At 60.6% G+C, this 13157-nt stretch overlaps 1 protein-coding gene across 2 annotated transcripts; it reads right to left on the bottom strand.

The window, feature by feature from the left end:
• Positions 1-1014: 1014 nt before the first annotated feature.
• NKX2-2 (NK2 homeobox 2) lies at positions 1015-12552 on the bottom strand. Of its 2 annotated transcripts, XM_080586580.1 has the most exons (3): positions 12393-12552; positions 5722-6444; positions 1015-5532 (listed from the first exon to the last, which is right to left on the bottom strand). In XM_080586580.1, exons 2-3 carry the CDS (start codon positions 5978-5980, stop codon positions 4973-4975), a joined length of 819 nt encoding a protein of 272 aa, XP_080442706.1. In that variant the 5' UTR covers positions 5981-6444; positions 12393-12552; the 3' UTR covers positions 1015-4972. The 2 variants fall into 2 exon arrangements, with proteins under 2 accessions (XP_080442706.1, XP_080442707.1); XM_080586581.1 differs by lacking the exon at positions 12393-12552 and having other exon boundaries at positions 5722-6516.
• Between the last annotated feature and the right edge of the window lie 605 nt (positions 12553-13157).

Genomic DNA, 13157 nt, shown 5'->3' with positions numbered 1-13157 from the left:
TGTTTACCAAATTAAATGCAAAAATTAGATATGGATCACCTGGAGAGAAATAAGTGCAGAATGGGTAAGCCTCTAAAGAAGAATAAATCTTTCTGGGGCTGGAGGAGAGTGATGTCCTGGGAAAGAAATGGGGATCTCCCTCTTCTAAAGAGCGCTTGTTGTGCTCTGTTGTGCTCTGTCCTGGGGAAAGCAGCAGGCTGGCTGCTGTGGAGCTGGGCCTGGGTGTGCCTGGGTGAGGGCTGTGGTACCTGCTGAAGCACCCCAGTAGGGTCAGCCTGGGGGGTGAGCACTCCATGCTGCTCCCAGCAATGAGAGCCACCACTCATTCCATTTCACTTCTTCTTCCAAATGAGGTTACAGAGCTGTCCTGACTGCTCTGATACTTTCAAATGCCAGAAGCGGGGACAAAACCAGAGACTGGCCTCGGTTTTGACACAAAATGTGAGTACTGACATCCTTTTAGACTTTGTTCTAGCTAACACAAGAAACCTAATAGGCCAGAGCACAGGGATAAATGGTGCGTGAATGCCCTGATGTGTATGAGTAATGAAGGCAGCTGTGGCTATCCATGTACTTTCCCCTGCTTTGACTTCAGGCAGCGGGGAGAAGAGGCCAAGTGCTGGGTGAGAGCTGTACTGTCAGCACCATGCACCCATCCTCGCTGCCTCCCCCGTCCCCCTGCGCCCTTGGTGCTCGGAGAGGAGGTGAAACGTGGGCTCCCGGAGGGGGGGGTCCCACGTCGGGCAGCTCTGAAGACACCTCGGGCTACCGGAGGCCCCACTTCTTTGTCCCCTTGCCCCGGGTCGGGATTAGGGGGCAACCGTTTCCCCACCGTGACTCCCTACGGGCGGGCGGGGGGAGCTGGAGGGCGCTGGGGGGGGCGGCGGCCCCGACGGCGCGTCCCTTGTCCGGCAGCGCCGCCGTGCGGCCGCCCCGTCGGGCGGGGGCCGGTGCTCACCGCCTCAGCTCCCCCCGGCCCCCGGCACGGAGACGCCCGGTCCCCGCCACCTCCCCGCCCCGGGCGGCTCCGCGGGGCTCCGCGGCGCCCTGCGCGGAGCTTTGCTGCCTCCCAGCGGCCGCCCGGCCCCGCGCCGCTGCAGGAAAATCAGGAAAAAAAAAAGGCACCAGGCAAATCCCCGCAGTTGCAGAGAGCAATAAACCCCGAAATTGTTTCCTCTGCGGAAGGATAGCGGGGCCGTTTGGCTCGGGGAGGACTCTGCGGATTTTGGTGCGGGGCTACGGGGCGACGATGCGCGCCCGCGCACAGGGGCGCGTTCCCGTAGGGCCGCATCTCGCCGTCCCGGGGGCACCGGACACGGCGTGTGGGGGGGGAGGGGACGGCCCCGGCTCTCCCCCGCCCCCGGCAGCCCTTCCCCGCCGGCCCCTTAATAAACACCGCCGAGAATTGTTCTTATACTCGGTAAATATTGGATTAGCTTTTCATTGACCGGCTCTCTTGAAAAGACCCGAAAAATCCACACCGGTTCCAAACTAAGCCAAACAGTCAATAGGTGACGAAAGTAAGTTATTTCCAGGGCTTAACGGGGCTTCCAGCTCATTATCAGGTTATCTGATTCGCCTAAAGAGTTTCTGCCCTTCGAGAGGCTGGAGGAAGAAGAGGAGGAGGACGAGGAGCGGAGCAGGGCAGGAGGCGAGGGTGCAGCCCCCGCAGTGCCCGCTGCCGCTGGCCGGGTGCGGGGGGCTGCGGCCAAACGGGTGGGAAGGGGCCGGGGGTGCCGGGGCCCGGCGCCCAGGTGAAGGCTCCTCTCCCCGCTCCGGGCCCGCTCCCACACCGGATCAACCCCAGGCCCCCCGGGCTGAGTGGGGGGCGGTGGAAGCGTCAAGGATGATTGCTTTTTTTCTTTTTCTGCCTTTCTTTCTTTCCCTCTGTCTCTCTGTCTTCTTTTTTTTTTTTTTTTTTTTTCTCTAATCGCCTGACTTGCACAACGAGGAGCTAGGACAAGAGAGAGCCAGTTCTCTGGAAAAGACCGGGAGTCGGTCAGCGCGGCGCTGCCGGGCTGCATAACATTAGAGGGTGAATGCGCCCTTGTGTGCGCCCCGCGCGGCTGCGGGGCCGGCCGGGCGCGGCGCGGGATGCGCCGGGGGAGGCGAGGCGAGGCTCCTGCGCAGCGAGGGGCGAACTTGTCAGCGGGACCGGGAGAAAAGGAGGGCCTCTGTTATTCTTCAAAGAGAGAGGGACAGCGAGGGAGAGAGGGAGAGAAAGAGAGAGGGGTTCTTTTTCCCTTTTCGTTTTTTTTTTTCCAGAATAGATATAGCACGAATTTTTAATTCGTCTTCCTTTCACAGACAACAATGCTGGTTTTGAAAGCTGGGCACAATTTGGGTTTTGTGAGGGGTCCCCCGGCCCAGCTGGCCATATGGGATACAACATGTAGAACATGCCTAACAATGAGCACGAGTGACAGCCGTAACAAAACGCAAAGGACACTGCTCCCTGACTCCGAGATGTACTGCCTCCGATAAATGAATTGAAAGGCCCTAAAAAGAGGGAAGGGGGCGGAGGGGGGGTGGGGGGAGAAGAGGGGGAAGGCGCAGGGAGGGGGCTCACCCCCCCCAAACTGTCTCTCCCTTTTTTTTTTCTCCCCCCCCTCCGGCCCAGCCCAACCCTGGCTGCCTTTGCCTCCGTCTCCTTAATATGCACGCCTCTAACATGCTCACCTCCCTGCCTCCCCATTGTGCTGTTTTGTGAAGTCTACTGTATATTGTGCAAAGATAGACTGCCCGGAGCTGGTCCGGCAGCATGGGAGATATAAGGCCACGGAGGTTAGGGCCACACAACTGGTTTTATAGACTTAGCAGAGCCTGGGGAAAAAAAAAAATGGAGGGGGAGAAAGTATTTTCCTGCTCTCCCGCGCCTGGCTCGCACGCCGGTCTGCCCAGGGAAAACCAAATCCGCGGAAGCGCGGCGGGGCCGGGGGCATGTAGCGCCCGCGGGAGCGCGGTGCGGGTGCCCGGGCGCTGGGCGCTGGGCGTCGAGGCCGCTCCCCGGCCTCTGGCTCCCGGGCGGGTGAGAGAGGGAGGCAAGAGGGAAAAGAAGGGGAAAAGGAAAAAGAAATAAAAAGGAGAGGAAGGCAGTCCCGAGCGCGGCGGTTATGCCGGCTCTTCGCTGACCGCGGAGGGCTGCGCGGGGGCGGAGGGGCGCGGACACCCCCCCGGGGCCGCCGGTCCCGGCTGTCCGCCGCTCTGCGCGCTGCTCGGCCCGTCGGGACGGGGCGGGCGCTGCCCGGCCCCGTCGCACCGGGAGAGGCTGTAAAAAATATATATTTGTGGTACCTCCGGCAGCCTAAAATCGCGGAGCGGGACTGGGAGAGAGCGGTGAGGGTGCGAGCGCTCATGTCCCGCGGCTCTGCCCGAGAGAACCAGGTGTCCCCGGGCAGCGCTGGGTGCCCGCCGCCGTCCCCCCAGCCTCTCTTTTGGGGTGCCGCCCCTCACCCCGGCAGGCGTTAACCCTTTCTTTCGCCCTCCCGCTCGCGCCCCGGGGGCAGCCCCAAAGTTTCCGCGCTCCGCAAGCTCGGGGGGGCATCTGCGGCGACAGCCGCCCCCCGCCGAGGGACCCCAGCTACTGCGGGGGAGGTCCTGCGGCGTGGGAAAGTGGCGGCGCCGGTAGAAAAAGCCCCGCTGCCCCTGCTCCGCTCCCGGCCGCGGCGGCGGCGGCGGAGCCCGGCCCGAGGCACAGCCGCTGCCGGGGCAAAAGTTGCGGGCGCGGGGCGGGGGCGGTGGGACCCCAGCCCCCTCCCGGGGGTCTCCCCGCGGGGCCCCGCCGCCCCCAGCCTGGCCCCAACCCGTCCCCCAAACCGGCGCCGGGGCCGGCAGGGAGGAGGCGGCTGCGGCGGCGCGAAGTCAAACAAAACCGGGGCTCGGCGTCGCTCTCCGTCTTTTTCTTTTCTTTTCTTTTCTTTTCTTTTCTTTTCTTTTCTTTTCTTTTCTTTTCTTTTCTTTTCTTTTCTTTTCTTTTCTTTTCTTTTCTTTTCTTTTCTTTTCTTTTCTTTTCTTTTCTTTTCTTTTCTTTTCTTTTCTTTTCTTTTCTTTTCTTTTCTTTTCTTTTCTTTTCTTTTCTTTTCTTTTCTTTTCTTTTCTTTTCTTTTCTTTTCTTTTCATAAATAAGTAAATAAATAATAATCCCAAACCAGCGTTTTTACTAAAATTCGTATTAAAATGTGGAAGGGCCCTGTTTGCACACAGCTCCGGCGCCGAGCTCTCCCGCGGCGGCGGGCGGCAGGTTTAGGCTGCGTCTCTTCTCCTTGTGCCCCTGGCTTCCCGGGAAGAGCCGTGCGCGGTCCCGTGTAAGGCAAACCAGAAGGAAAGCCCTGGCTGTTGCTTACGGCGGCAATGCCAAGAACGATTTCTAAAAAATACCCCTGCTAACAGTTGTCGGGAATTACGCACGGGCAAAATTGTGCCAGAAGGGGAGAAATCGAGCACTCCGTTTCGGGGGGCTCTGCACCGCGCTGCCGAGGCCGGCAGCCGCGCTCCCAGCGTCCGGACGCACCTCACAAAACCACAGGAGCACCGGATTTTTTATTCTTTTTTTTTTTTATTATTATTATTATTATTATTCTGACGACCCTCCCCCCCTTTTTATTTTAGTTGTAGGTAGACAGGACCACTCTGAATGGCGCAAAAATTTCTGTAAACAATGACGCACAAAAACACCTCCCCGCCCTTCCCCCCGCCTCCCCCCGAAATGAAACCGAGCCCCCCAAAAATGGAGGGGAAAAGAAAAAGGAGAGGGAAAAAAACCCAAACATAATAATAATAATAATAGCAATAATAATAATAATAATAGTAATAGCGTTTCCCTCTCCATTCCTTCCCCTGTAGTTTTGATTTTCTTTTTGGAGCATCAGTCTGTCTGTCTGTCTCTCTATTTTTTCCTCCTTTTTTCGTGTGTGTGCGTGCGTGAGGTTGCGCGCATGGGACGTGTGCGTGTGTGCACGCTCTCCTACAGCGTTCACCAAGTCCATTGCTGAGCCTGTACCAAGTGGTGTGCTGTGGGGTACTGGGGGTTGCTGGTCGCGCTGTACTGGGCGTTGTATTGCATATGCTGTAGAGACTGGGCGCTATAGGCGGAGAAGGGGATTCCCGTCTGGAAAGTCGCGGCTGCCAAGTCCTGAGCTTTGAGCGTGTGGCAGGGCTTGCCGTCCCTGACTAAGACCGGCACGGCCACCCGCCGCGGGGAGGGAAGAGGAGTCACTTCCATACCTTTCTCGGCCCGGGCCCGCTTCATCTTGTAGCGGTGGTTCTGGAACCAGATCTTCACCTGGGTGGGCGTCAGGCGGATCAGGCTGGCCAGGTGCTCCCGCTCGGGCGCCGACAGGTACCGCTGCTGCCGGAACCGCCGCTCCAGCTCGTAGGTCTGCGCCTTGGAGAAGAGCACCCTCCTCTTCCTCTTCTTCCCCGCATCCCCGCCGCCCGCCGCCTCCTTCTCGTTGTCGGGCGACTCGTCGGCCGATGGCTCCGGGGACTTGGCGGCGGCGTCCGGGCCGCCGCCGCCGGCCGTGAGCCCGTGCACTGCGGGGAGCGGCGGAGAAGAGAGGCGCCGTCAGCGGGCCCCGACGGCACCGCCCGCCCCGGAACACGCCGCCCGCCCGGCCCCGCGCGGGGCGAGCCCCGGACCCCCGGCCCCCGCCCGCCCCCGGGGCAGCCCCGGCCGCCCCCCGCCCCCGGGCCCCCGAGCCCGGCCCGGCCCGCCGCACTCACGGGAGTACTGGATGCCCTCGGCGCTCGCCAGCCAGCGCGTGTAGGGGTTGTCGCTGTTGTCGTAGAAGGGGCTCTTCAGGGGCAGCGCCTGAACAGTGTCCAAGGGGGTCTGTCCCAGAACGCCCGCTTTCTTGGTGGGCTCCGGCGCTTCGCTCTCCTCCTCGCCGCCCTCCGCGGCGGAACCGTCCTCGTCGTTGGTGTCGGGGAGGTCCAGGATGTCCTTCACGGAAAAGCCCGTCTTTGTGTTGGTCAGAGCCATGGTCCGGGCAAATTGGGGCAGGGGACTTGGAGGAGCAGCTTGCCGAGCCGCCGTGTCACCCGCGCGCACGCACACACGGGGCAGCGGCGACACCAAGGCACACGCACACGGCGGCCGGGGGGGGAGAGGCGCGGAGGAGGAAAAAACACGGCGAAAAATAACTGGGGGGGCTGCGCGAAAGAGGAAGAGGAGCCCCGGCCGCGGCGGTGGATCTCCGGGTTTCTGCGGGCTCCTTCTGCCGCGGGGGAAATTCGGAGAGCAGGAGCAGCAGCTGGCTTCGAAAATAGTTTGTAACTCCAGGGGAAAGGGGGAAAGACGCACAAAAAAAAAAAAAAAAAAAGGAGAAAAAAAAAGGATCACTTCTGGATCTTGCTTAAACACCCCGAACCCGTGCCTGCCGCTTGAAAAAAACAAGCCATTGCTGGAGCGAACAGTCCATATAAGGCTGGTCCCCACACATGAACCTGCCGAGAGGAGGGAGAAAAAAAATACATTAAACCCGGGAAAGGTTGGCCACGTGTGGGCGGGTCTTGGAAGTCAAGTGGATGAAGACAGTGTTTGCAGATGCGAAATTGCGGGTTTTGGGCGAGCTCCGAGCTTCCACCATTGGTGATGAGTGGTATAACGTGTCAGTTAATTACCGGCGTGGGGAGGGCCCTTCCTCGTGTGTGTGCGCGAGAGAGAGAGAGGGAGTGTGTGAATTCTTTTTTTTTTAAACACAGTATTTACATACAAAGAGCCTCGCACCAGCCCGATATTCCGCACACTCCAAAGTGTTTTTCCACCGATTGTCTTGAAAAGCAGCTAACAAAAACAAAAAATCAGGGGGCGGGGGGGGGGGGGGGGGCGAGGAGCCCCAGGCCGCCTGCCCGCTCTCCGGCCCCCCGGCAGCATCTCCCCCCCAGCCCACCCGAGACCCCCGCCCGTCGCGCGGGGCCGAAACACGGCGCGGCTCAGATGGCAGGGGACCAACTTATCTAAACCGCCTAGGTCAATATTTTGGTTGAGGCTTAAGGATGAACGCTGGAAATTAAACAGCAAGTAATTGATTCTAGTATGCTCCGAAACTAACAGAACTGGCAAAATGCGATCGTCAGTCACGACGCGGAGAGATTCGGTACGCGATTAGTGGAGGGGTGGGGGGGTGTTGGCGGGGGGGCTTTATTTGAGGAGGTCTCAGTGATTTTGCCTCTTTCTTCCAGGGGAATGGAACCCGATCCGTCTGGTTAATGTAATGGGCTGGAGACCAACGGACGTTCAAATATGACTGCCTACATTTTTATTTTATTTTTTTTTTAAATTCTTATCACTATTTCTGTTTCAGAACCTGCGGAAGGAGGAGGCTGGAGGAGGGCTGGCTGTTCCCGAGGCGGTCCCGGAGACCGTCCCTGCAGGTGTCCCCGGCCGCGGGCCCCGGCGCTGCGCGGCCGCGGCCTCCCCCTGCCCGCCCGGGGCTGAGGCCGCTCCCTCCCCAGCCCCTTCCGCCCCTGTCTGCCTGCCACCGACTGCTATTTTAACACCGCCACCCCCCTTCCTACATCCCCAAAGGACCCTGCTCGGCCGTGCGCGCCCTTCGCCGTGCCCGGCCCGCACCTGCCTGGTCCCTGAAGCAGCCCGGGGCCGGGGGCTAAAATCTGGGCTAGGGCTTCTCACCGCCACCTTTATTTCTGGGAGAGAAAAGTTGTCTGAGTTTGTCTTCCCGCAGGAGGCAGTGGGAGTCGGGCTGGCGGCGGTGGGCAGAGAGGAAGACGGTCCCTCAGACATCCTCCTATTTGCCGATCAATTTATCCGCATCTTCCCCTCCCCTCTCTCCCCTCTCCCCCCATCTTTCCTCCCCCAGCCCCCAGCCTGCCTCCCATAAAGTATGTGATGTGGCTGACAATGCCCAGGGATTTTTTTTTTTTTTTAAGCGAGCCCCTGAGCACATCCTGGGTGGTCGGACCCGCGCAAACACAAATACAACCCTATGGCTAAGCTGGAGACAATGTCCGCAATGTAGACAAATGTCCGGCTTCTGTTGGAACCCTTTGTCTCGGCGCAGTTTTTGCATTTATTTCAGTGGCGAAATAATACGTGATTGACGCCCTCTTTCAATGTGTCCTAACTGTTGGGAATAAATCTGAGGTTGTTCCTAGTTGTCATGGTATTCAACCGCACTCAATGGCTATCTCTTCATCCATTTCGGAGTCCTTCCTCGATATTACGGGAACCCCTTCTTGCGGGCTCTCCCCCGCGCCTCTCCTTCCCCCGCGGGGAGGGGCCTGGGCAGCTCCCCAAGCTGGGTATTTGTCCTCGTGTTTGGCCTCATCCCGGCCCTACAGACCCTTTTATTGCCCCGGCCCGACCTGCCGGCGCGGGGGCGGCGGCCGCGTTTCGCCCCGATGGGGCAGGATGGGGCTTCGGGTCCGACAGAGAAAACAGCAGCGATAAGGGTGACAGTCGCGACAAGCGGCGTCACGGCGACGAAACGTCCCGAATGAAGGCAGGCCGGCGGCAGCCGGGGGGCAGCGGGGCTCTCGTTGCGGCTGGGAATCTCGGCCTTGCGGATAAAAACCAAGAACCCCAAAACCCAAGGAGAAGAATAAACACATACACAAATAAAAGTAAGAAATGACGCCGCAAGGCGCCCCAACACCCAAGGCAAACGGCCGCGCAAATGCCGCAGCAGGCATGCGGCGGCCGCCGACCCCCAGGGGCTGCAGGTGGGGCGGTGGCAGTCCTACGGCCACGGGAGACGGCGGTGCCCACGCGGGCTGCAGGCGGCCCCGGCGTGGAGGGACCTCCCCGGGGGGAGCCGGCGCGGGCGGCCGGGTTCCGGGGGCAGCGGGGAACAAAGCTCCCTTGTGGGCCCGCACAAAGCCTCGGGAGCGGGCCCGGGCCACGCAGGGCCGGCGGCAGCCGCGGGCGGCCCCCGCGCGTGGGCACCGAGCCTGCGGGCCGGGTCCCCCGCCAGCTGGGGGCGTGACGTCACCGGCGGGGTGTGACGTGAGAGCCGCTCAGGCCCTCTGACGTCACGAGGGGCCGCGGGGCCGGGCCCGTGCCAGGAGCCGCCGCGCCGCGAGGGAGAAAACCCGACGGCAAGCCGACGGCTGTCGCCACAGAGCTGGGGAGCCCGCGATCGCGACCGAGGGATGCTCCCAGCCGCCCTCTGTGCCCGTCCACGCTGCGCTGTCCTCCTCTCCCAGCGCCCCCACGGAGCTGGCCGCCCCCGCCCCGCCCGTCGCGCAGGGGGGACAAAACGGGGGGACCCCGCAGAACACCCCCGGCTGCTGGGAGAAGGGGAGCAGGGGGGCCGGCTGGCCTTCCCGGCCCGGCGGAATTTGAACTCCAGCCCCGCGGCCTGAGGGGCTGTTTGCACAAGCGAACAAGAGGCCGGAGGAGAGGTGCGTGTACACAGGCTAAGTGGCTGTACTTCAGGACAAGTGCCCTCTAGGAGCGGGGGAGTGTTTACCTGTTTACTTTCGCAGGTAGCTCAAACAGCCCGCATTCGCCCTTCCTCCGCCGCCCCCCCGAGCGGCGCGGGAAGCCCCCACCCCGGCGGGCGGCGGCTGCAGAATTTAGCGGTGTTAAAGCTCTTCTTCCCTTCCCTTCCCTTCCCTTCCCCTCCCCTTTTTCCCCCCCAGAGAGGGCGAAGAGACACTTGGTGGGGGATAAGAGGGGAAAAGAGCCCTTCTGAGCTGCTGCGATCCCTGGGAGGGGGCGGCTTGCGCGGTGCGCGGGGCGGCCGGCGTTCCCCGCAGCTCCGCGGACACACGTGGGGCCGGAGAGCAGACGGCCGCGGCTGGCCGACACCTCCCGCCCAGAGGCCGCGGTTTTGAGGCGGCGAACTGCTGTCCTCCGCCGGCCAGCGGGGAAAAGCTGCTCCGCGGAGCCTGGGCTCTGCTTGCTCAAAAGCACCAGCCCTTTCCCACTGTTTTAAGCCACCGACGCTTCGTCCCCCCTCCCCGGCGAGTGATATCATACACATGCACTATATGTAATAACATGTAATATGTGTATAAATGAACGCGAAGATGTTTGACAGGAGTCTTCCGCTGCTCCTCCCGTCCCTGTGCAGCTCGTTCGCGCTGACCTCTAACCCATCGCCACATCGCATCTCCGATAACAGCCGTCAAGTGGATTAGTTTATTGTCTGATTAGACCAAAGGTGCGAGCTATTGTTTTCCTTCACTCCAGACCACAAATAAACAAACAAAAAGAACTGCACCTTGCCGCTCGTTAAGCGAAGCCCGCACAAAGCCTTTGTTAGGGGAACAGGTTTATTTTATCTCTTAGAATGAGCTACACTTGAAATAGAGGGGAAGGGAAGCATAGTTCCTGATAATTGTTATTAGGAGATTCACCTGAGGAGCATCCCCGGTAAGCAATACTGCCTTTGTTTTACGGGGAAAAGGAGAGCTGCGTCATTAAGAGAAGACATCTTTTGTCGGTGATAAAAACAACCACCACCACCCTGCTACTTCTAGCTCTGCCCTACGCGAGCCCCGCACAGGCGGTGATAAATTGCCTTCGCCTGGGCATCAGGGCTGCTTCCAGCCCCGGAGCTCAGCAGCAGCCGCGGGGAGGCTCGGGGTGCCCGCAGCTGGGTTATCTTGCCCGCGGGCCGCTACAAAAAATCGGATTTCCTGAAATCACGGGGAACCGGGGCCCTCTGAATCCTCCGTGGCTTTCAGGAACTTAATCGTGATGTGCGGGGCTCGGAGTTTCTGGTGGGTGAAATTCCCTTCTCTGTTCGTAGCTGAAAAAATTGCATTAACAAAGGCGTTAATGATGTTTGGGGGGGGGGGGGGGGGGAAGAGAAGGAAACGAGAGAGAGGAGAAAAAGGGGGAAGATTCCCCCGCATGCAGAAAGGAAGCCGGCAGCAGCCTTCCCTATCGAGGAGAAAGCTCGGGAAAAATCCGCGCTACCCCCCAAAATCACCGCGCCGGCCTGCCTTTCTCCTGGAGACAATTAAATCTTCTCCAGGACATAGGAATCTAAATGAGCTTTCCTATTCTCACGATTACTTTATCTCCTTCCCCCTGAAGCTTCAAAGACGGAGAAATCCTTCCAATTCACCGATATTACTTATAAATTTGTAGATCTAGATATAGTCAACCCCCCAGCCAACCTCCCGAGGTGGCGAATTGTAATAGAAATTCGGATTTTCCCCCTCCTCCCTGGGGGCTAATGGGGTTATGTCGGAGCCGGAGGGCACATGTTAGGGCTTTGATAAATGCACTTTAATGAGATCTTTGAAAATATTGCCAGTAGAGTCGGAGGCAATGCCAGCGCGAGGCAGTTTGTTAGCGCAATGCGTGCTAGCACAAAGCCGGCAGACTGAAGCCCCCGCACCTCGCAGCCACCCGGCCCAGCTATTTGTTTGTCTTATTTAGTTTTTCCTCCCGGCCCAAGCTGTAAGCCTGGCCCGGGGCCTCCCTTCCCGTTCCACTCTATTATAACTGTTTTATTTCCCGGCCAAACGTTTCGCCCCCCCCCCAGCAAGCCCCCCGGCTGTATTCGTTCACATCTCTCTAATGATTAAACGTGTCCCAATGAGATTAAGCTTTGTCAGAAATGTTCTTCCTCGCGAAGAAAAATCCAACTCGTTTCGATAAGGGTAATTTGAATGCGGGAGATTTATGGCTCTTTATGAAACGCGGCCCTGAGAGCACTTTCTTATCTGAATTTATTTCTTACACCCGCACGCACAACATGGAGGGCTCGAGGGCCAGCCCGGCCCCGGCGCTGCCGCATGCGGACCGGAGGGCGCGCACGGACCGCGCGGGGGAGCCGTGAGGGAGACTCCGCGCGCCGCGAAGGCTCCGTGCGGGAGAGGGACGGCGGCGGGGGGGGGGGACCTGCCCGGCTCCCAGCCGGGGGGAGCCGCAAGAAAAACGCAGGGGGAAGGCACAGACGAGGATGGAGGGAGGGAGCGGCGCGGCGGGCAGAGCCGGTCGGCGGCGCGGAGCGGTCCGGCCGGGCCATTCCCGGTACTCTGGCGGACTCTGCCGTCGTAGCCGAGAAGTGTCCCGCTGCAGCCTTGCCGGGCCCGGGGGCGCTGGCCCGGCCCCCCCGCCCCAGGGGGGCCGCGCGTCCCGGCCCCGCGGCGCACGGAGGGCGCAAGGGCCCTGCCCGTCCCGCCGTCGGTACAGCCAGGCGCTGGGGTGGGACACGCGACGGGACGGGTTGGGACGGGCAGGGGAGACCCCGCCGTCGGAGCTCGGGGAGCGGCGCTGCCGTCGGTGCGCCCCAGCCGCCCCGCGCCGCCTCTCGCCTTCCCGCGGGGGCCCCGCAGCGCCCTGCCAGCGCCCCCTCCCCGCACAAAAAAAAAAAAAAAAGCCACAAACCCACCTGCTGCTCCCCCGCCCAGGCTTCCTTACAACCCCCTGCCCCCGTGGGACCCCCGCCCCGGTCCCCCGCCCCGCTCACCTGCGGCCGGCTCTAGGCGGGCAGGGGCTGAGCACGGCGGCCCCACGCCTCTCGCATTGTCCCCGCCGTGTGCGGGCGGCCGCTCCTTCACCGGCTTTACATCGCCCGCTCTGTTTGCTTTCCTCCCCGGCGTGTGACGCCAGGCGAAATACTGGCCATATGTTCGGCGGTAATAAATTGGTTATAAGCGCAAACACGCCGGTTCCTGGATGGCTCTTTTAAGCCGGCCCCGGCCCCGCTGCTGAGCCGTCCCTCTTCCCCCGGGGGGTAGAGCCCTCCCCCCGGCCCCCCCCTTCCCAAAGACGCCGGGAGCTGCTTTCTGCCCCCTCCCCGCGCTGCCCGAAGCCAGCCTGGCTCCTGCCGCCACCCCGCTCCTTCGCACCTCCCAGCCCGCCCCGCCTCGGGCAGCCGGCAACTTCCCCGGCAGCCCGGGCTGCTCTTTAACAAGCTCGCCCTCTATAAATCGCTCGGTAGCTAAGACGCTATAAAAAACAAATAGCCAGATGTGGCACGTTATTTATGTGTGAAAGCTCGTTTACATTAGATATGCTGATCCAAGCTTTGATAGCGGGGGTTTGCCAGAGATTAGAGTTGGGTTTCCATAGACAACTCCAGCTGCAGCCCCCCTCCCCTGCCCCTCTTTGGTTTTCTTTTTCTTTTAGCATAAATTTTATTTATTTGTGCCTTTTTTTTTTTTTAATAGGATGGGTGAAGAAAAGCCAGTGGAGCCAGTGGTGCCATCTGACTTTCCTGAAGCTGTGGAAA

This window comes from Anser brachyrhynchus (assembly GCF_964034855.1).
Source record: "Anser brachyrhynchus genome assembly, chromosome: 3".
Lineage (NCBI taxonomy): Eukaryota > Metazoa > Chordata > Aves > Anseriformes > Anatidae > Anser > Anser brachyrhynchus.
The sequence above is the reverse complement of the archived record's forward strand: the minus strand, read 5'-3'. Positions and strand labels throughout refer to the sequence as shown.